Raw genomic sequence first — 24,695 nt, 5'->3', positions numbered from 1 at the left:
TTAAAAAAAAAAAACTTTCTAAAAATATAACTCCACAAGGATAGACAAATGTATTTACACCACAGAGTATTTGTACACCAAAGGAATTTGCTACTTCCCTTATAAGCTACACAATAGCATTTAAAGAACTTGCTAGTAAATTTACTGCCTAAATTAGAAATAAAGAGGAGAAAAGGAATTAACACATAATTTGCTTTCACTAGGTGTAAAGTTCTTTCATTTTCATTTATTATTCAACAGAAATTTATGGAATAGGAAGACATTGGGCTAGATGTAGAAGATGCAAGAATGAGCAAGACATGGTACCTGCCCTCAAAATGCTCTGTCTAGAGGTAGAAATATACACATACCCTCACACACATACTTAGATATACATATGCCTACATACAAATGTATCCTCAAATACCCATACACACATATATTTATACACAAACACACATGCTCATATACAAACACACATACATACTCCCATATACTTAATATATTTACACATATACACATACATACATATTCACGTATAAACAGATATACACATATATACCCACGGATCCACACTCACACATACGTGCTTGGGAGCTAACAAAGTGGAGACAGTGAATAGAGTACGTTTTCAGTAAAGGAAAGAAGAAAGAAACAGCAGTGGCAACAATCCTGTGAGGTAGTTATTAAAAGCTCAGTAACACTAAGGAGACAGTCTTAGTGAAGTTAAATGCTAGGGAGTTTGGTTTACCAAGATTTGGATTCCAGTTCAGATCTGCCATTACTGTTTCTGAGGTCATGACCATGCTATTTAACTGTTTCAGTTTTCTTCGCTTTTATATGGGGCCCTATCATAATACCTGCTTCATCGGGTTGATAAGAGGTTTAGATGAGACGATGTTAAAAATCACTTCACACAGTGCTAGCACATAGTAAGCACTCAATACATATTCAATTTTTAATTTTTAATGATATCCTTATTATTATCATCAGTGAAGGTTAGTTACCTGGTAAATTGTGAAGATAGTTTTCCTCCCACCAAGCTGTTAGTGAGAATGTCTTAAAGGGGAGTGGAGCCAAAAAATTGTGTATTAAATGAATACTTCACGTGGTCACTGGAAACTTCACTTTTAAAGGTTTAAAAATTCAAGGAAGCCAAACCATGATTTACAAATAACACAAAAATCTAGAAATCAGGGTCTTTACTGGGAAAATCTGAATCTTTCTAAATGACATTTCACTGGTATTATTAAATAATTTCTGTGGCTATAAATTTATGGAAAAAATGTGTGACCTATTAGTAACTCTATGTCACTAAAGTATGGTAGACTTGATCACATCGCTTGAACAATACTAACATCATTTGATATTATTCATTGATATGATGAGACAATTCACAAAATAAGAAATCAAGGTGGCCGATATACATATGAAAAGGTGTTACATCACTATAATCAGAGAATTGTAAATGAGAGGTTATTTTGGGCTATCAGGTTGGCAAAGATTAAAAAGATAGACTGATACTTTGGTGCTATTCAGGGTGTGGTGAAACTGGCACTCTCATACATTGTTATTAGGAGTATAAATTAGTACAATTCTAGAGGCCAATTTGGTGATATAGGTAAAAAAATTCTTAATATGGTCTTTGACTCAGCAACTCTACTCATATTTTATCTTAAGGGAATATAATCGGACATATACACAAAGATACTTGTATGTGCATGCTCACTGCGATGTTGTTTATGACAAAAAACTAGAAACCACTTAAATGCTTACCAATAGAGAAATGCTTAAATAAATTATGGTAGAGCTATACCCTGGGACTCTATGCACCTATTAAAAAGAATTAGATAGATCTATTTGTGCTGGCATGGAAAAATGTCCATGATCCATATTAGATACCATTTTTATATTAAAAAAGTGTATGAATAGTAAAAATCTAGTTATATATCTATATACCTTACTTTTTAAAAGCAGATGTATTGTGGTAATAATTTATATTTAATAAAATTCACTTATCGTAAGTGTATAATCTAATGAATTTTAGTAAATGTATACGGTTGTGAATCATTACTACAATTTAGTTTTAGAACATTTTTGTTACCACTCCCATAGTTCCCTCATGCACATAGACTTAACTTTAACAAGGGGTTTGGTTGGGGGTGAAGGTGGGTAGGAGAAAGGCAGGAGGGGAGACTTACAGACAGCTTCCTAGTTTATCATTTCTCTATTATTTCAATTAATTTACAACAATGATATACCATCTTTTAATTTGAGAAAACAGTAAAGGTTTTTCTATTTTGAAAAGAACAAAAAAAGGAAACAGACTTAAACCTTTGACCCAAATCCACTTCTGGTAATTTGCCTAAGGAAATAATCAAATATGTGGAAAAGGATATGTGAACAAAGATATTTATCAATGTTTTATCTAAAATAGAGAAAAGTTCTATGTAATCTAAATATCTGATGATGCAAGAAAAAATTATGAATCATACTGAAATATAAAAGTATAGAATGTAAACCTTTAAATGCACTATAATTTAATCCATGTAAAAAAAAAGGTAATGCAGAGCCCAAAAGTCCTGTTTGGAAATATAATAAAATTTTACCAATGGTTATATCTGGATGGTAACATTAAAGTAATTTTTATTTTGTTGTTTTCCAAGATGATTATGTATTATCATCATTGATAATATCTTTACGTCTAGTGTCACCTACATAAGTGATACTAATTAAAAATAGATTAGGTCCACAGCCATGCCACCCTGAACACAACCCATCTCCTCTGATCTAGGAAGCGAAGCAGGGTCAGGCCTGGTTAGTACTTGGATGGGAGACCACCTAGGAATACTGGGTGCTGTAGGCTTTAAAAAAATAAAATAAAAATAAATTAGTTATGGTATTGTTTACATTTGTCAAAATATAAATTAAATATATAATTTATCGTATGTCAATTATATGTCAATAAAACTTAAAAAATAGAGGGATCTTGAGAAACAAAATCATTCTAACCCTCTTACTGGAAGAAGGGTTTTGTTAGGCGATTTTGCGGCTGTAGGGCAAAATGGTTAGGGAGGGGTATGTGGGCGTTATATAGACAGTAACGTTGCCTCTGCACCCATAGCCTCCATTAGGTCAAGTGACCTGCCTTCCTATTATACGCCAGGAATGTGGTCAGGTATTTGGATACCATGATGAGCAACAAGACACTGCCCTGAAAGAGTTCTCCTCTGGCTGAGAGGAAGGCAGGTCACTATCTGATAGATTCCAGCCAACGCCCACATTGCCCCACCAGGCAGTCTTCCAGAAGTGCTGTCCAAGGGGTCGGACGCAGTTCAGGAAGCGAAGGCCTTACTAAGTGGTTCCGATGGAGTCACGAAGGGTGGCACCAGGATTACAGCTGTGGAAGTGGCCAGCTGTGGAAGCGGCCAGAAAGTAGATTACCCTCAACGAATGTCGCGGTTATTACTAGAAAAGTGAGCTTTTCACATATCCGTCCATCTTATCTGCACACTTATAACAGCAAGAACTAAAATTGAACGTTTGCCAGTGCAGGCACCGTACGAAGGGCTTCTATCCATTGCCTCATATACTCCTCTCCACAATGAAGAAACTGAGGCTGGGAGAGGATATCGCCCAAGGTCACAGAACTAGTAATCTCTGGCTCCAAAGTTCCCAGCCACCACACATACTCCCCTCTCACTGTATTCTGGGACCCACATGAGAGCGCAAAAGTCCACTTTCCGGCCCCAATCCGGACAGCTCAGCTTTCACTCTACAAATATTCCCAGATCCATGATGGAAGCAACATCCGCTAACGCAATCAACAGGGTCCTGACCACGGGGGCAACTCCGCCAATGCCGTGGGCAGACCAGGACTTAGGGCTTGGAGAACAAATGGGGAGCAATCATCAAGGAACGACAGGCGCAAGCGTCCACGTCGCAAACCGCGCTGCACGCCCTGGAGCCCCTCCGGGTGCCAGAAGGCTGCGCCCAACGCGCGTGCGCGGGGCCAGAGGGGACGCCTCCGCGCGAGCGCGCGGAGAGCGGAGCGCGCGGTCGGGAGAGTGCGCGGGCGCTGTGCGGCGTCGGCGTCGGCGCGCGCGCCAGACCGAGGCTGTGTGGGCTGCGGAGGGAGGGAGGCAGGCGGCGGCGGCGCCCCAGAGCCAAGGGGACGCGCGGGCCTCGCGCCGCAGGAGCAGATAGGTGTGGAGGAAACCCCAGGCTCGCGGCCCGAGGCGCGAGAGCTCGGCCTGTCGACTGCGGCCTCAGAGGTCGCCCGCCGCGTCTCGCGCCCGAAGTGGCCGCCGCCCCTGGAGACTCGCAGTGACACGGGCCTAAACCGCAGCGGCCGCGGGCGTCCGGACCGCTCCGACCGTCGGGCCGGGCCGGGTTAAGACGAGCGTCCGGGCAGGTGCCGCCCCCCTAGGGCCGGCCGGGGGGCAAGGCGCCCACCGCGCGGCCCGCGGGCTGTGCTCGGCGGAGGGACCGCCCGCGCAGCCCCCCCACCCGGTGGGTCCGAGCCGGAGTCGCGCCCCGCCTTCCCCGGGGACGCTTGGACCGAGCGGCAGGAGCCAGAAGAGCCCGCGCGGGTCGGCGCCGCTCGCCGGGCTCGCGCGGGAGAGGAGGGGAGGAGAAACTTTGCATTTTATTGTTGTTTTAGTCCTTAAGTGCCAGGAACTCTGTTGGGAGGAAAAATGTCCTTCTTCAATTTCCGTAAGATCTTCAAGTTGGGGAGCGAGAAGAAGAAGAAGCAGTACGAACATGTGAAGAGGGATTTGAACCCTGAGGAGTTTTGGGAAATTATAGGAGAATTGGGTGACGGAGCCTTTGGGAAAGTGTACAAGGTAAGAGAAAACGGGAAGTTGCACTTGGAAGGTAAAACAGCCACTGGCCCGGAGTGGCACTGGGATTTACCGTCCTTCTTGTCCCTTTCTCTTTTTGACTTCGTGAACGTACATTGGAACTTTACTTAGGTTATCGTCCAAGGAGCAGCTAAGACAGTAGGGTTTAAAGTTGAACAAAATTGGGTCTGGACGTAGTTTAAAGAGTGATTGCTAAAGGGAGGCAAGGTTATAATGTCTGCTGTCAAACTTTAGAGGAAATGATGATGTTCTTTAAAGCTCGGGTCAGGCTGTGGCCCTCAAGTGTTTTAAAATCATTGTGCTTGTAGAAACCGATACTTTTCAGTAGACTTATATTTGTTTACTTGCTATTTGCAGTCATATGTGTGCTTTTCCTAAGACATTTTCTTTTTTAGGGTCCAGGACATATAGCAGTGTCTATAGCTAACACATAACTAGTCTCTTGGGGGTGAGAACATAGTGATTGCTACTTGCAGACTATTTTTGAGTTGGTCGCTTGACAACATACTGTAAAATGGAATGGAATTTCTGATAGAAAATTTCCACAAGAAAACCTGCATCTGGTACTAGTTTCTAAATGTAATTATAGTGAGCATTGACTAGAAGTCAATACCAGCTCTTAAGAAATTAAAAACACACACAGCATATATATATATGCATATATATTTATTTCAGTAGAAAGAGGTTTGATGTTTCAACCTGAAGGCATTATTATTAACTGTTTACTGCCTCATAAGGAGTATAGGAATGAATGATGTCATTGGAATATTTTCATCCTGAAGGGTGAGGTTATTATGAGACACAGGTTAGGGGGAAGGACCCACAGGTTGCCTAGAAGTGAAAACGTAAATAACTTCTGTTTATACGGGACTTTTCAGTTTTTAAAAAGTACTTTCACATAATTTGGCCCCCAAAAGCCTTGTGAGGTAGGCAAGTCATTTCATAGATGAGGACACAGACTCAGAAATTGTTCGAAGTCATAGTTTAGATTTGAACTCAGGTCTTCTGACCCCATGTTTACTATTGTTTTTTGCTTTAATGTCCATTGGTAAAAATGATAGCATTTTCCTTCCTTTCTAAGCTCCATCCACTTCTACCTTTGCCCTGTTTCAGATACATCTCACTGTCCCTAGTCTTTCTCGTTCTTTATTCAGGCTGAACTATCCACTCCTCTATGTGTGCTTTCAGAACACATTGTCCACCTGGCTGCTATGGCACTTGTCACATATTATTGTTAATGTGTTTGTGTTTTTATGATAAGACCAGGGCAAAAATTATGATGTACATCTGGATTCATCAGTTGTCTTTGCACATAGTCCACCTCTCAAGACATTTGCTAGAAGAATGTGTGTTACCTACATGGGAGTGCTTATTGAAATTATTTAATGCTGTGAAAGTTGGCAAAGTAAACTTCAGAGGGTAAAGTATGGGTTTCAGCAAGAGCTTACTGTATAGATGTATGGTAGGAAGGGCTTTTAGTGCAGTGAGATCACTCTTGAGAGTAAAGAATTGTGTTTTAGTGCTGGCTGTCACAAACCAGCTTTGTGATCTTGGACAGAACACTTAACTTCTCTGAACCTCTGTTTTCTTAGCTGGAAAATGTTTGTTCAGATTTCTTTACCCATTAACACTCTGTGAGTATGCAGTTATTTAGGAAAGGCAAAAATAAATCCTCGAGGCATCTAGAATCCAGTAGTTAGAAGGCAGTAAGTGATTATGGGCAGTTTTCATGGTATAAATGTTTTATTTAATAGGAACACTGTACTATTAAGACACTAGCTCTAGAATTGTACTATATCTGGGCTCCTTCAATAGCAGCCTGTGAGCTTAGACAAAGTACTTAATCATTCCATGTCTCACTTTCTTCATCAATAAGACCTACTCCTCAGTGTGTGAGAATTAAAGGAGATAATAAGTATAAGGCACATAAAAAGGGCTCAGTAAATGGTAGAAATTACCATTATTACGTTTACAGCTCAGAAGCAAAATACAGGATGGGATAGGAAAAGGGACCTATGAAGATAGTGAGTCATTTTCCTATTTTCCCATGGCACAGAATGATTGTGTGGGCATACTAATGCTCTGTGATTTCATTAATGACTCTTTCTGCAAAGTGTAACATATCTTTTTACAATGAGATATCAATTGAAAATTTTCTGAAAAAGAGACTTATTCTATGTAGTCGAACACTATAAAATTGTGTCAAGGATAATTTTTGTGGTCTTGATTATTTTACTGTGGTATTTGGAGAGCATAAATTCTTTGCATCTTTTCATTTCACTCTTCTGTGCTTCTAGGGCTCTGAGATTTTTTAAAAAAGAAAATTTAAACTCACCTGACCTGCTTTACCTCTTTTTCCTGGAAGTTTTTGTTTTCCAAGATACTCTAGAAATTTTAAGTTTATAAACTTCCTTCTGCGTGGGGGAAAAAGCTATCAAACCTTAATGTTGTGGGCAGTAGAAAACTATTTGTAAAATTGATTCTGTCATTTGCTTATGGAAATTGGTAACCGTTATAAAGATTAAATTGTAAGTAGGCAATCATCTTGTGTACTTAGTTTATTTGAAACATTTTCCATCATATAGTTGTATCCTTTCCATTCAGTTCAGCACTACACAACTCTGTGTTATTTTTGTACTTGAAAAATCTTCCCTATTTTTAATTTATTTTCTCTTTTTCTAAGTCTCTGACTTATCTATTTTTATTTTTCTTTTTTTCTCTTTTCAATATAGTATTATTCGACATACAAATGAATATATAACATCCCTCTTTTTTTTTTTTTGCATTTGAATTTCTGTTGTCTTTAACAGAAGAAAAAAGGACTGACATAAAATTATATATTGAATTGAAGCCGAACTCCTGACTGGGTACTGGATGAAAGTGATTGTTTTATGGCACTGATGACATGCACCTTTTTTTTTTTAAAAAAAAAAACTGAAATATATAACCTTTGTATTGAAATGTACAAAAACATGTACATTTAGCAAATAATAATAAAGTAAACTCCTATTAATCATCAAAGTCAGGGAATTCTACTAGTACCCCAGAATCCCTCCCACCTCTGTTCTTAATTGATCCCTCTCTTCTCGTAAAGGAAACCACTATCCTATCTTTAAGTTACTAATTTCTTTGCTTTTCTTTATAGCTTACCATCTAGATATGTATCCATAAACATTATAAATTTAGCTTTTTATGCACTTGAACTTTATTTGAATGGAATCATATTGAGTGTATTCTTTTTGTGTCTTGCCTCTTTCAAAATCAGCATTGTGTTTGTGAGGTTAATCTTTGTTATCACCTGGAGCTGTAGTTAGTTCATGTTCATTATAGCATAGAATTCCATTATATGGTTATATCACCAGTTATTTACCATTCTGCTGTTAACGAGTATATTAGTTGTTTCTAGGTTTTGGCTTTTATACACCAAACTGATGCATATATGCATAAGATTTGCTAAGACTTAACTCAGGAGTAGAATTGTTGGGTTATAGGGTAGTGTATCTTTAATTATGCTAGATGATGCCAAACTACACTAGTTTACACTCCCACCAGCAGCATATGAGAATTTCTTTGCTCTCCATCCTCGCCAACATTTGATGTTGTCAGAATTTTTCAGTTTTGGCAGTCTGATGTTTATATATATATATATTTATTGTGGTTTTAATTCACTTTTCTCTGACTACTAATAAGTAATTCTTTTAATAGGTTTATTGGTAAATTGGATTTCTTCTTTTGTGTTCAAGTCTCTTCATGTTTCTGTTCTATGTCTTTTCTTGTTTATTTGTAGTATATTTTGGATTTTAACCATTTGGCAAATCACATTTCTACCTTGCCAGCTGTTCACTTTTAGTTTTTATAAGTATGGAGCACTAGAGGGAGGCTGCAAAGAGGAGGAGGAAGAGAGAACTTGGCTTTTCTCTGTTTCCTGTGGGCTTCTTGTCTGTTTCCCTGTTAGTCTTACCACCATCCTAGTGGAAATTCTTCATCCCAGCAAGAGCAGTTGAATCATTTGTAGTTTTTCCAACACTTACAGAGTTAATATCATAACCCTTCATAATACCAGCTTCACTTGGCTGGTCCCCTCTTTTTCAAAAGGTGTCCTGGTTCCATGTGACCCCTCTTCCAAGTTCAGAGATGCTGGCAGCAGCCAAGTAGCACACTCTCCTCAGGGATCTGAGTTTCAGCTCTGCAGAACCTTTCCTCTAAGCTTTTGAGTTTCAATAATTCTAGTTCCTTCCCTTGGTTCCTCTGGTCCTAGGGTAGTAGCTTTTTCCTGCAGTTGTTACCTCCCTGACCCTTCACCTTTTCTAATTTTTTAGTTACCTAGTTAACAAGTCAACCATTATATTAAATTCTCTCTATTAAAATAATCAATATGATTATTTCTTTTGGCTGAACCTATCGATACAAATATTAAATAAGTTAATAAATGGGGAGTGCAAAGAACAGTGCTTGGCACAATGTAATTGCTCAATGAATGATATCTAATAGCATAATGCATACTATTATATAGAATAGCATACTCGAAATAATTGGAAGTTTTTATACCTTATTTCTTTGCAAAATACTAAAATTTCCAATTTAACTACATAGCTCAAAAAAGCAAAGATGATAATTGAACTTTATTGATACCGATATGCTCAAATATCATCACCTCAGTGAAGTCTAACTTAACTACGCTATTTAAATTGTAATTTCTTCCCTGTGTACCCCCCATCTCCTCATCTTTCTTATTACCTTACTTTAATTTTTCCAGAGTACTTATCACTAACATACTCTCTTTTCTTATATGTCTTCTCCCCACAATTATAAGTGCCATGAGTGCAGAAGGATTTTGTGTATTTTTTACACTGTCAGCATCTGGAACAGTGCCTGACATCTAGAAGGTACTCAGTAAATATTTTTTCAATGAACAAATTGATCATAGCAGACCAATTCTTGAGCATGCTTTAATAGATTTTTATACTGCATTTCTTTCTGAGAACAAATTTTTGTGGGGTGCTGTGTTTGTCTTTGTGTTTTCTACATCTTCAGCTAATGCCTTGCATGTAGTAAATGTTCATAAACTGTGATTTGGTTGGTTTAGTTTTTGTATTTTCTTATGGTTGAATGTTTTTATACACTGGACTTTTCTTGGTAGGAGGAGGAATACCTTTGAGTTCTCAACCTTGAGATCAAATCATTCAAATTAATAGAATCAGTCCCAGTGATTATTAAAGTGTTTGGGTTCATCTCTTTCTTTTTATTCTTTGTCTTTTAGATTCTTTTTGTATTCATCTTATTTTTTTCCCTCCCCCTTTTGATTGACTAACACCTTTGTAGTACTAAGGTCATCTATATTTTCTATGCTTGGTCTTTCAATTTGTAGCTGAGAATTTTATTAAAATATATTTCTCATTGTGAAAGTATTATATAGTCTTGAAATGTAGAAATATAGGAAGAAAATAAATGAAAATTTAAAAATTACTTATATTGTCACCATCCGGGAAAGTAACTGCTGTTGAAACAAGAGCATTATAAGAGGATATAATTTTTACCCTGATTTGTTTAGAACATGAAACCAGTACAGGAAACTTAATAAGTTATGTTTTTCTCTACCCCCCTATTTGTTTATGTAGAGTGGTCAAGTTCTATTTGTGATTCATGAAAACAAAAACATAGTGATTTTTAAATGATCATGACTGGTCTCTGAAAACTTTTTATCAATATAAGTTATATCTTCTTTAAAGTAATATCTTGGCATCCGTTATTCAATTCTTGTTTTTATTAACATTAGTTATTTCGTTGTCTTCATGTCAAAAATTGTCATGCTTTTCGTTAGTAAATTAATGAGACTGTTTCTTTTATCACTTTATATCTATTATATTTGTTTAAAATAGTTTCACATGGTTATCAATTTTTATTTCAGTTTTGATTTTCAGAGTTCTCTAGTACTAGATCCTGATAAATCAAGTTATTTTCAAGCAACAATGTAGGAGGCACTATACTTTCTAATGTAACTTTTATTTATTACTTATGTTAAACCAAATGGTCCCATTGTTGGTTTAATCACTGTATCTAAGGGAATGGAATAATGAAATTTGCTACTATAAAGAACTTTAGAGATCGTCGAGTGTTAGTTATTTCTCTCCCTTCATGCCATTCTATTCAGAAGTAAAAGATACATCTTTAAAATCTCTCAGCACATCAGTAGAAGCATGAAGAAGTAGGATGACTTTTAACTCCACTCAGAATATGCTTGGTCTCCTACCAGGGCTCATATTTTATAATGTTCCTCTTCAAGGACAGTTCCTCTGGTCTCTTTCTTCCTAAAGTGTTACATAAAAATGATAAGAGAAGGGCTTATCTGTCACTGACTTATTTCCTCTGAATAAGGGAGGGCGAGTTCTAATTATTATTGGCTCAACTGTAGTATCTTCCTTAGAGAAAGAAACTTAATGGCTCTATTTCACCAGTTATGATAAACTGTTTGCTTTTTAACATCTCTGAAATTGGGATATATCCTTTACTGATCAATGCCTTAGTATTATTGTTGGCCGGGTGGAGGTCATGATATGTCTGTCATTGAACTTAGTTGTACCCCCATGTCATACAGTTATAGTCCTTTGATGTTTCAATTAATAAACTATTTGAGGACCTTTTGAAGAAAGAAGGTAAGTCCCGATTGTTACCTAAACATCCTTTAGCACCCGTGGTAAGATCAAGAAAGTAGTATGAGCATTTTGCAAAATGGGAGACAGTGGCTTCAAAGAAAATTTTGGAGACAAGTAGCAGAGGAGCAGTGCTGCTTCACCAAAGCTTCTAATGGCCAGAGAATGATACTGTGTGGAAAACACAGACATTAGATAACTCTGAATGAAAAGTAATTTAGAAGAGTAAAACTTAAATATTAGTACTTAATTTTTCATTATGCACAGATTATAGATATGCAATAACAAATTTTGTCTAAACATGTCCAAATGAGTTTTTTAAAAAAGGCATAACATAGAAATTCTAAAAAATAAAGTGTAATAGTTTGTTGGAAGTTTTTCTTTCTTAGTGAAATATAGGATAATGGTGCATCTTAAAAGGCATCTTATATTTTATAAAATGTAGTAGTTTAGAATATTCTTCTACTGTGGTAGTGAGGACCAGTATAAAGTTATCTTTTTATTCGTAACATGTTCTCTGAACCCCAAACGTTAGGGTTATTTAATTAGTAATTAGTATTTTTGCCTCTGTTTTTCCCTAAGGAAGTAAAACAGCAGTAATGTACTTAGAAAATGTTAAACAAAAAACTTCATAGCCAAAAGTTTTTTGAAAGAAAGGTTTTATTGGGCCAAGTGTTAGCCAGAATAGGACCAGATCCTGGAGCATGAAGTCAAACTACCAGCAGCATGGATAAGCTAGATAGAAAAGACAAACATGCGTGCCTTACTGGCATTGATGGGCACTTTTAGACATTCTGTTCTAGGGAAGAAAGATGTAAGATTTTTAGGAAGAATTTACATTGGCTACAGATAAGCAAGATGGGACGAGGTAAAGTGGGAGTAGTTCTATGATAGGTATACATTCTGTAAGGAAAAAATATTTACTGCTTTTGATTGGTTAGGGCAACAGTCCTGAAAGTTGCGTAGTATGCAGTGGTGTCTAGTGATCAGCTAATAAGACTCTTGAGGTTGATTCAAAGCTCCAGCATACATTCAAGAATATGAGCAGTCTTTTGTGAGTTGTGCCACAGCTATTATCGGGTGAATTATTCCCGTCTCTCTCACTCTCCTGTCTGCTGTAATTTAGGACATCTCAAAATTTTTCTCTTGACAAAAAAATTCGTAGGCTGATACCTGCTTTGTTTATTTTCTTCATCATCATCACCAATGTTAGATGATAGATTACTAAGAAATCTCTCATATACTGATTTTTAAGTACTAATTGCCTCTATAAAAATGATACTTGTCCATTTTTAAAAAATTAAACAATATGTCTACAGCCATGCCACCCTGAACAAGCCCGGACCGTCTGATCTCAGAAGCTAAGCAGGGTCAGGCCTGGTTAGTACTTGATGGGAGACCACCTAGGAAGACCAGGTGCTATAAGTGTAAAAAAAAAAAGTAAGGGATTGTAAGCTGACAAGGTCCTTGCAATCTGTGAGGTCAACCAAGGGTAGCCTTGTTTAAAAAAAAAAAAATTTAAACTTTTTTTAATAAAACTTTTTATTATATATAAAAAAATTAAACTTTTTTTTAATAAAAAATTAAACAATATGAAAAATAATAAAAAATCAAAAGCGCCTGAAATTCTACCATCCTCACTAATGCTGTCTTTCCATTTACTGCTTATGAAGCTCTTCATATGTGAAAATGGATGTGTAGTTTCTGTAAAATTACATATCTCTCATGTTTAGTAATTTGCCTTTTTTCCCATTCAGTGATGTTTTATGGCTGCTATTTTATCTTAAGAAATATTAATTAGCCAATTAATTTTAATGACTGCATAATGTTCCATTGTAGAATTATATTGAATTATATAAGCAGGTTCTTGTGACTAGACATTTAGGCTGATTCATTTTTCCTTACTGTAAGCATAGCTTTGATGAATATTTTTATGTAAGCATATTTTTATTATATAAAATTATCTCTTTACCATAAATTCATGAAAGTAGGATTTGGACATTTATTTATTTATTAAAATACTTATAAGTAGCTTTTAAAAGTTTGGTATTTTTTTCTTAATAGATGCAGTTTTGCTGAAGTGATATAATAATATTGAAATGTCTTTTAAAAACCTAATTAGTATTTTATGATCTGCTTAAGATACGCACTTAGCATAGTGCATAGCATGCATTAGTTAATATTTATGTTTAGGCTATCTTTTAAAATAAGTATGTCAAAAGAATGAGAAGACAAGCCACTAACTGGGAGAAAATATTTGCAAAAGACATTTGATAAAGAACATATAAAGAACACTTGAAACTCAATAATTAGAAAACCAACAAACTGGTTTAAAAAATAGGCAAAAGATCTGTACTGGCATCTTACCAAAGAAGATATGTAGATGGCCAATACACATATGGCGAAAATCCAAAACACTGGCAACACCAAATGCTGGTAAGAATATGGTGCAACAGAAACTCATTCATTGCTGGTGAGAATGCAAAATGGTACAGTCACTTTGGCAGATGGTTTGGCAGTTTCGTACAAAACTGAACATTTTTACCTTATTATCCAATAATTGGATATTTACCCTAGGAGTTGAAAACTTATATCCTCACAAAAATCTGCACATGTATGTTTATAGTAGCTTTATTCATAACTGCTGAAACTTGGAAACAAGCAAGATACCTTGAGTAGGTGAATGGATGGCATACCTGTATAATGAATTCAGTGCTAAAAAGAAATGAGCTATCAAACCAAGTAAGACATTGAGGAACCTTAAATGCATGTTACTACATGAAAGACACCAATTTGAAAAGGCTACATACTGTATGATTCCAACTATATGACATTCTGGCAAAGCACAACTATGGAGTAAAAGATCAGTGGTTGCCAGAGATTAGGAAGGGATGAATAGATAGAGTATAGAGGAATTTTAGGGAAGTGAAACTTCTGTATATTGGTGCATACATGTCATGCGTTTGTCGAAACCCATAGAATGTACTCCCAAGAGAATGAATCTAAATGTAAATTAAGGTCTGTGGGTGATCATGATATGTCAATATAGGTCATCTGTTGTAACAAATGTACCATTCTGGTGTGAATTCTTGATAGTGGGGGAGGCTGTGCATGTGTAGAAGTGGGGAGTATATGGGAACTCTCTGTACTTTTTGCTGAACTTTGCTGTGAACCTAAAACTGTTCTAAAAAAGAATGCTTATTTAAAAAAATAGTAAAATTAAAAAAAAAGTCCGCATTGTGAAATTTCTGATACTTTCATTTTTAGGCCCAGAATAAAGAGACCAATGTTTTAGCTGCTGCAAAGGTGATTGACACCAAATCTGAAGAAGAACTTGAAGATTACATGGTTGAAATTGATATCTTAGCATCTTGTGATCACCCAAATATAGTCAAGCTTCTAGATGCCTTCTATTATGAGAACAATCTTTGGGTAATTATTTTCTGTTGATCTATAGGAGTGGTCAAAATGATTTCATTGTCCTAAAGAGGTTTATTAGTTGTGAAAGTCTACTTTATGTTTTACTTTTTCTTTTTAGTTACTTGTGTTACTTTAATGAGAGTTGGCTAGCTGATGAAAGCATCATTAACAACATAATTATCCTTAGCTTCAACAGATATTCAGATGTATATTTCATTTTGTACCATATTTCATGATTATTTGACATTGGAACCAAATGGAGAAACTTTGTTAAGAATGTTAAATTTCCTAAATTATGAAATTAGATGGCCTTTTCTTGTAATTTAAATCTAAGCGTTTACTTGAAAAGTTTTAAATATTTCTTTTGTTCTCTTAGAAATTATTTATAATTTTCTTATCTTAAACTTTTTTTAAATCATGTAATAAACTATAAAATGCTTACTAGAAATGTTAAATATTTATTTTCTATATTATTAAGCCCAGCTTTAGTACATGATGTAAGTGGTTAAGGCTGTATGTATAAATTTGGTTTATTCTTAGAGAATATTAGGCACAAATAGATACAGAAATAAAATGTTAATATTCATTATAATAACCAGTCACTTCCTTTGTACCAACTCTAAACAAGAGTGCTTTTTGAAACAGTTTTCATTTTTCTCTTTGAAGGAAGAAACAGTGTTATGGGAGAAGAGTAGGTAGGACAAATAATACCTGACTGGGAATCAAAAGGCCTGTATTTTTTGATCCTGGTGCTGGTAGGTAGGAGCTTCAGTAAGTTAATTAACCCTTACGAGTCTGTATTTCCCCACAAGGATGAGTAATGATCTACCTCCCAAATTATTTTTCAAATGATATAATGCATTTGAAAAAAATTTTGTAATTGATAAGCACCTGTAAAAAAAATCAAGTGTTATTATATACAGGGAAAACAAAGCAGGAAGCTATAGAATTTGTTAAGATATGTAATTTAAAAAAATTATCTATAGTTATTATTAATGTCATATCTTCTAATATAGTTGTTCACGGCTCTAGCAGAACATTTCCAGAGATTATAATGAAAATGAACTCCTAGACAATTTAATAAATAGATAAGATCTTTACTCAAGACTCATAAAATAAAAAGTTAGACAACTGTGAAGGGACAGTCTGGTGAGAGAGATAGATAATAATTAACCAAAGAATCATAGTAAATAGAAATTTACAACTGTGATAAGGGTTAAGGAAAGGTACCTGGTAGTATGTACCAGGGAGGTCTGGAAAGGCATCCATCAGGAAGTGATAATTGACCTAGGATCAGAAGGTTTTGTATATGTTTTTTCTATTTTTTTTTAAACTAAAAGTCTATATTTTCAGGATTTATTCCTATTAGTAAAGTTAAAAAATATATTTGGTCACTTAAATCACAACAGTTACCTTAAAAATGAGAGTAATAAAATCTTTTAGTGGTGATGAAATGGATATATAATACTGTTCTGAAGAAAAATTCTGTACCTTGTTATTTTAGAGAAGCAGGAACACTAAAAATGATGATTAACAAAAATGCACATACTTGCAGAATGTATTCTCTTTGTGCTTTCTCCAGTGTATATCATTAAGACTCGTAACACTTTTGACAAAGAAAAGTTTTATGGTCAGCAGCATAACACTGTTTTCATAACTTGAGTTATTTGATAGCTGCTTATCTTTTTTGCTGAGTCAAAGAAAAAATACTCAAACTCAATGTTGTGTTAGACACATGCTTTTTTATTTGCCCACAGATCCTCATTGAATTTTGTGCAGGAGGAGCAGTCGATGCTGTGATGCTTGGTAAATACCTTTTTTCCTTTGTTTGTATCTTAAATTATACTTAATAAAAGTGAAAGGATTTAAAACATTTATATGTTGATATCTTATTGTTAAGTGAAGTTCAGTCAATTAAGAAGTCCGCTTAACTCTATTTTTCTTGGATAATTGTAATAAAGTTCTAAAATGAAATATTGAGTATAACATGTAAAGAAAAGTCTTTGTAGATATTTAGTTCTTCTAGAATAAATTCACTGTATATGATCCTTGATAGTGATGGTGAAGTTACATAGCTTGCCGATATGTTTTCACTGAATAAAAAATGCAGATTTGTTTACTTTTTCCTTATAGAACTCGAGAGACCATTAACTGAGTCCCAAATACAAGTAGTTTGTAGACAGACCTTAGAAGCGTTGAACTACTTACATGATAACAAAATCATCCACAGAGATCTAAAGGCTGGCAACATTCTTTTTACCTTAGATGGAGATATTAAGTTGGGTAAGTTTATTCCCTTAAATAAAACATTTGATTTGTGCTCTGAGATTTCTTTTCCCCTGTATATATGTGACTTAATTATTGTTTTGTTATAACTCAAATATATGAAAAATGAATTACTCTCAATTAATTTTTTAAATACTTCCTTAGATAAGTAATTATTCATCAGCTCCCAGAGTTCCAAAGTATAGTCATCTAATATAAAGACATTTTAAAAAGAAAGTAAGAAAGGATGCATAAAGGCAAGCTTTAAAAAACTGGTTCTTTTTTCCATTAAATTTTTGTATGTAGACTTAATATTTATTAATATAATACATTTGGAGTATGATATAGCATGTAAAACTGCTAGTTTTATCTTTAATTCTGAAACTCATGTCTAATGAGATTCTTTTTTCATGTTTATTATTTAGTTTTATACTTTATTTTATGCATACCTTGGCTAAACTAACAGTAACTAACCATAGAACTGAAAAGGATACCTAAAACAAGTATAAGGACTACAGTTTTTACTTTTGTTTTTTAAGTGGGAGAGTAAATGAAACTTCGTCAGAAGAAATAGATGTAGATTTAAAGGGGAACTTAATTAATTTTATACACACACAAATGGAAGATACAGTCCTCTTTAAGTATACCCAAGATATGAATTAAAAAAAATCTGGTGATGAAGTCTAAATTTATGTATTTCGAAAGCATATTAAAAAGACAAAATATATTCAAAGGCGATGTTGATAGGAGTAATCATAGTCATTTTACTTCACTTTGTCATGACATCTAAACAGGTATTATTTGATATACTAAATTTTAACCTTTTTATTATGAAATAAATACAGATATAGAAGACTACACAATTTTGTACCTTAGTTCCTTAGCTTAAGACAATGAATTGGTTCTCTCTCATCCTGACCAGTATTTTTTAAAATGTTGGTGACCAGTATTTTTTAAAATGTCATAATTAATTCATAAATTCATTTTATTTTATAGGCTTCAAATCTGTTGCAGTTTTTATCTTTATTTAAGCTAACATTGTACCATCTTTGGTGAATGGGAGTTTCTTCAAGTTGGCTTGTCAGTCTTTTTGACATGAGTCAAAGCTTCGATAGCTTCCTTATTATCTATTAGCTTGAGATGTTTCAGGCTCATATTGTATGTTTCCTGCCTCAGACCTGTGATTAGCCATTTCTTCAAGAAACCTTGGTTTCTTTTGGTAGGATGTGGTATTTCAAGACCACAATTTGAGTGTCAGAGGCGCTTATAGTCTCTGGATTGGCAATTGTTCTAGGCCTTTCTAAAGAAGAGAGACTCTCATGAGTTCCTATATGTTTCCTATTCAAATTCAACATAAAGGTCCCCTCCCCACCCCCTGCCGCCCTCAAGCTCTTCTATATTACATCTGTATCTCCTGAGAGTCATGGTTCTCAAGGACATTGATGATTGATTTAGAATATACCATAAATACTCATTTAAATCCTCTTTTCTATATTTATTTAATGCTCATCACCAATCCTTATGTTGATGTCTCTGGTCATGTCGGTTGTCTGAAGTTCATTCTCTGGTAGATTCCTCTGGAAGCGTTCTTGAGTTTTTATATAAGGATAACAGTTCTATTCTTTATATTTTGAAGGTCAGTTTTGTGAGTTAGAAAGTCCTTGGTTTGTATTTCTTTCCTTGAGTACCTGAAATATGTTACCCTGTTTTCTTCTGTCATAAAGTGTTGTTGAAAAGTTCGATTTTCTTTCTCTTATGAGTCATATGCTCTTTTTGCCTAGATGTCAAGGAATTATTTTTCTTTAAGGGCCAGTAATTTGTCTAGACTTTTCTAATATATATGTTTTTTTTTTTTTTTATAACAATTCAGCTTTTTTTTCAGTAAGGTGGTTTGGAATTACTGATTTAGTGTTTGTTCTGTTCCCTTGTATTGACTTTCGTCTTTAGGGACTTTGATTATCTGTTTGTGAGATATACCTGTCATCAATATTTACAACTTTTTCCTCAAGTTCTTTTTATATTTCTTCATTTCTTTTTTTTATTATGATGAAATATACTTAACAAAATTTACCATTTTAACCATACAGTTCTGTAGCATTAAGTATGTTCACATTGTTGTGCAGCGATCATCATTGTCCATCTCCAGAACTTTTTCACCTTCTCCAATTGAGACTCTACCCTTTAAACACTTAAGTCCCCATTTCCCTCTCTTCCAGCCTCTGGCAACCCTCGTTTACTTTCTGTCTGTTTGAATTTGACTACTTTAGGTACCTCATATAAGTGGAATCATACAATATTTTTCCTTTTGTGACTTAGCATAATGTCTTTAAGGTTCATCCATGTCGTAGCATGTGTCAAATTACTTTCTTTTTAAGGCCGAATAATATTTGTTAGATGTATATGCTACATTTTGTTTATCCATTCATCCATTGATAGACACTTTGATTGCTTCCACCTTTTGGCTCTTGTGAATAATGCTGCTATGAACATAGGTGTACAAATATCTGTGTGAGCCCCTGCTTTCAATTCTTTTGGCTATTCCAGAAGCAGAATTGCTGTATCATATGATGATTCTGTATTTAATATTTTGAGGAACCAGCATATTATTTTCCATAGTAGCTGTACCATTTTCCATTTCCACCAGCAATGCACAAGGGTTCCAGTTCCATCCTTGTCAACACTAACAAGGATATATTTTTGATGATAGCTATCCTAGTGGGTGTGAAGTGGTAAAGGGTATGAATTTTATTGTATTATTTGTCCTTGCATTCCTCCTAGTTTTGTCTTTTTTTTTTAAATGATTTTTTTTTCTAGTTTTCTCTTGCATTCTGCTACCTCATTTCTGAGTCTGACTTATGCTACTCTTTTATGTCTTTTGTTTTTTGAAGTCTCATAACTCATTTTGAAATAGTATTTTATAATTTTGATCCATCTTTGGTGATTGTTTTTCTGTAAATATATTAACATTATTTGAATACAGGAACATACTTTTGTGTAAAATAATGCATACCTTCAAAAATAAGTATATTTTGAAGATTTAAGGATGCCAAAATAGTTTTGAGTTGCTTGACATTTAAAACAGTTGCAATTTTTTTTCTACTAATTTGTAAATACTTGCAGAGAACATTCCATTTCTTTGACATCCTGTTATGTGTACATAGATTTATAGAACCATACTACCCTCATGGACCCAAAGTTTTAGGATGATCTTATTGGATCACATTATCACAAATGGAAATAAGTATGTAAAATGTTATCTTAACAGACCAATGTGTACATGCCATGTCATTATAAGTAGAAATACAAAGCATATAGTGACCTTCATTTTCCTTTTTGCATAGAAAATAAAAATGCCTTTTGTTCCTTTTTAGTTTACTTCCTTTTCATTAGAGTGTTTAGAGAGATATGAATGTTGACAGTAGACATTGTTTAGACCTATTTCTGGACCTCCTTCCCAAGTCATGTACTGAGAGGAGAAAGTTAAGAAGAATAGTGTCATAGGTTCTAGGAAAACTCTAGATTACCGAGCTGACTTTACCTGAGTACAGAACCTCTTCGGGCAGGAATATCATACTGTGATCTCAATTTCTTCCTCCAGAAACATAAAAGGAGCCTATAAGTAGAGGAGGTAGCGGGTAATAGGGGTGAAGAGTCCTGAATAAATCTATTTGTTGCATTTTCTGCAAATATATTTTCCAACTATAATATGTTCTGTTTGCTTATTTATTTAATTATAAAACATTAACAAAATATCTAATGTAATGAAGGACTTTGTCTACCACATTAGGAAGCTTGAACTTCATTCCACAGGTAATAGGTAGCTGCCTATTTATGTTTAAGCAGAACTACATGTTCATAAAAAACCACGATACAGTAAACAAATAATTAGAATACAAAGTAAGATTTAATGAGTTTTAAGAGTTCTAACAACAAAATATCACAAAGGTTAAAATTATAGATATGGTTAATAATAGTAACTGCCATTTATTGAGCGTATATTCTGTGCGAAATACTGGATTTTTGGTATTTTATTTTTGAGAATTGTGGCATGTCAAACATGAAACTTTAAAAGATATGTATATATAGTATATAATGGCAAGAGGCAATTCAGGCAGCAGTAACAATTATATTACTATTAATTGTGGTCTGAGCTCTAAGCTTAAATGGTGAGGTTAACATTAATAAAGCTCTTTGTTGCTGTTCTCTGTAATTTAAATCAGAAAACACAGTTCCTAATATTTTTTGTGACAATCTTATGAGGAAGTTAGCAAGAGAAATATTGTCATAAAGGCTGCTTTGGTATAATTTTTGTTTTTCACACTAGAAAAAATGTCTATTTAAATATAATGTAGCCCTAGTTGGCATTTGTTTTGAAGTGGATAGACTGGTCTATTTTAAAGTTACCTTTTTTTCTTCAATTCTGGAGAATTCGTGATCTGAAGATGTATAAACGTGGTATTAGTATATTAATGATGGAATCTTTGGCAGTTTTGGGAGTGAGTGTGGTAGGAAGAGGGTAGTCAGAATTAGAATGATAGAGGTTATTTCTCTCACTCTTTAGTAAGAGCGCCATTATAAAAGACTTAATATGCTTTTCCCTTTTGTTGACAACAGTGAACTTTGCTTAAAAACTATCATTAACACTTTTATATGATTATTTATTTCAAGCGGATTTTGGAGTATCAGCTAAAAACACAAGGACAATTCAAAGAAGAGATTCCTTTATTGGCACACCATATTGGTATGTGTTCAGTTTTATGGATTTACAGTGTTAGTTATATCAGCAGTTATTACATTCATTAATTTGTCTACATAATTGGTGATCTGTTTATCTTTTATGCGGTTTGCAATCCTATTCTTAAGTTAAACATCTTAACTTTCAGTTCCTTGTTTTTATAGGATGGCTCCTGAGGTAGTCATGTGTGAAACATCTAAGGACAGACCCTATGACTACAAAGCTGATGTTTGGTCCCTGGGAATCACTTTAATAGAAATGGCTGAGATAGAACCACCTCATCATGAATTAAATCCAATGCGAGTGCTACTAAAAATAGCAAAATCTGAGCCCCCTACTTTAGCACAGCCATCAAGATGGTAAAGTATTCTAAAGAAGCTTTAAAAAAATTTTTTTTTCCCAGCTTTATTGAAATGTAATAGATAATTAGTTGCTCATATTTACATTGTACAATTCAATGAGTTTTTTTGAATTATAGTTGGCATATAATAATATACCAGTTTCAGTTGTATAACCTAGTAATCAGAGATCCACATAACTTGCAAGACAGTCACCCCACTAAATCTAGTACCTCCTATTCCCCCTTACATATTACATCATTAACCATCTTCCCCATGCTGCACTCTACATCTCCATGTCTATTCTGCAACTATCCATTTGTATCTCTTAATCCCTTTGCCTTTTTTTCCCTCCCCCAACCCCCCTCCCGTCTAGTAGCCCTCAAAATATTCTCTGTATCTATGAGTTTATTACTGCTTTTGTTGTTGTTGTTTATTTGTTCTTTAGATTCCACACGTACGTGAAATCATGTGATATTTGTCTTTCTCTGTCCTTCCCATTTCATTCAGTGCAATACTGTCTCAGTCCATCAAGGCAATATCTTTCTCCATCGCCTTCCTTTTAGTCTGTGTGTGTCTTTTAATCTGAAGTGAGTCTCTTATAGGCAGCATATGTAATTGTCTTGTTTTCTTATCCATTCAGCCACTCTGTCTTTTGGTTGGAGCACTTAATTCTTTTCCATTTGAGGTACTTATTGATAGGAATATAGTTATTACCATTTTTTATTCATGTTCTTGATACATGTTCTTTCTTCTTAAGTCCCTCCAACTTTTCCTGTAATACTAGCTTGGTGTTGATAAATTCCTTTAGCTTATTTTTGTCTGGGAAGCTCTTTATCTGTCCTCCAAATAATAGCTTTTCTGGCTAAAGTATTATTGGTTGTAGATCTTGGGTTTTCATCATGTCGAATATTTTGTGCCAAGCCCTTCTGTCCCACATAGTTTCTTTTGATAAATCAGCTGCCCGTCTTATGGGTGCTCCCTTGTAGGTAACTAACTTCTCTTTTGCTCCTTTTAAGATTCTCTCTTTGTATTTAACCTTTGGCATTTTAATTACGACGTGTTTTGGTGTGGGCCTCTTTGGGTTCATCTTGTTTGGGACTCTGTGAGCTGCCTGGGGTTGTATGTCTATTTCCTTCACCAGGTGAGGGAAGTTTTCCAACATTATTTCTTCAAATAGCTCCTCAGCGTCTTGTTTTCCTTCAGATACCCTTATGACACAGATATTTTTACATTTAATAGTGTCTCATATGCTGCTTAAATTATTATTATAGCCTTGGCTTCTTTTTTCTTGCCATTCTGAATGAGTGCCCTCAGCTTCTCCATCTTCTATATCGGTGGTTCGATCCTCTTCTTTACTCTGTTTTTTTCCATCTAATATACTCTTCATCTCGGATAATGTGTTCTTCATTTCTGACTGGTTCCCTTTTATAATTTCTATTTTAATTTTTATGTTTTTTATCTCTTTGTTAAAGTTCCACTGAATTCATCTACACTTCCCATAAGTTCATTGAGTATCTTTATAACCAGTGTTTTGAACTCTGCGTCTGTTAGATTCCTTGATTCCATTTTTCCCAGATCTCTGTTCTGTTCTCTGATATGGTTTCTGCTTCTTCGTCTTCCTATTTTGACTGTCTTTCTGTGTCTGTTTCTGTGTACCAAGGAAAGCTCTTAAGTCTCCCAGTCTTATTAGTAGGTGTCCAGTGGCACAGTCCTGAGAGGGGTTCAGCTACAGGCCAAGTTTAGCCCTAGACTGTGCCCCTCTGGGGCCACCTGTTAAGATTCAGCAAGCAATCCACAGATGCTGTGCTTATAGTTGCCTCAAGAAACAACACCAGAAACCAAGGCTAGCTGCCACTAGTGTGAATCTTGCCTCTGCTCAGCAAGGAGCACCTGACTCTCCCAGGACACACCTGGATGTGCCTTGGGTGGGGCGGAGTTTCAGGGACTCCTCTGGGCAGACTGACCTCTGTTATCCAGTTTGATGATGTCTCAGCTTTGGTGGTGCTGCATCAGCATACTGGGAGGGAGATGGGCTCAACAGAGGAACAATGGTACCGCGGGCACTTCTGTCTGGGAGAGACCCTAACCTCTGACCCTCACTCCGACAGCTCAGCTTCCCCCTGTAAGTGCCTGTTGCCCTCCGCATAGCCAAACTGGTGCTGTGCTCAGAGCAAGCAGGTCTGTCACCGGGAAAGTCCGCTTGTGAACATGGCCCCTGTAAGAGTTATCTGCAGCTGCTGCTGCCGCAGCCTCCATCACACTCAGCAGCCCCACGTTCTTGCCCCGTCCTACCTTCTGCCGTTGCAGGGTGATTTCTTAGTTCTCTCCATATATGTATGGCTTGTTCATTTAGATCCCAGGTGATTTTCCTTTCTGTATGCTCCTTGTTTCCGTCACAACTTTGATTTGGTCACCAGAGGGATGAACAGAGTCTCTATCA

The 24,695-nt window shown here is 35.4% G+C and overlaps 1 protein-coding gene and 1 pseudogene across 1 annotated transcript in view; both read left to right on the top strand.

Moving 5' to 3' along the window:
* The first annotated feature begins 2,726 nt into the window (after positions 1–2,726).
* LOC120610020 (uncharacterized) lies at positions 2,727–2,845 on the top strand (annotated as a pseudogene).
* Positions 2,846–4,113: 1,268 nt separating this feature from the next.
* SLK (STE20 like kinase) overlaps positions 4,114–24,695 on the top strand; it is a 45,760-nt gene continuing 25,178 nt past the window's right edge. Inside the window, 6 exon segments of the mRNA XM_039871281.1 lie at positions 4,114–4,826; positions 14,762–14,926; positions 16,672–16,720; positions 17,048–17,197; positions 21,848–21,920; positions 22,079–22,273. Of these exon segments, the coding sequence (XP_039727215.1) occupies positions 4,677–4,826; positions 14,762–14,926; positions 16,672–16,720; positions 17,048–17,197; positions 21,848–21,920; positions 22,079–22,273 (782 nt within the window). The 5' untranslated portion in view covers positions 4,114–4,676.

Source organism: Pteropus medius, unplaced genomic scaffold (assembly GCF_902729225.1).
Source record: "Pteropus medius unplaced genomic scaffold, Ma_sr-lr_union100, whole genome shotgun sequence".
In the NCBI taxonomy this organism is placed as follows: Eukaryota; Metazoa; Chordata; class Mammalia; order Chiroptera; family Pteropodidae; genus Pteropus; species Pteropus medius.
This window is presented reverse-complemented; position numbering and strand designations above follow the sequence as displayed.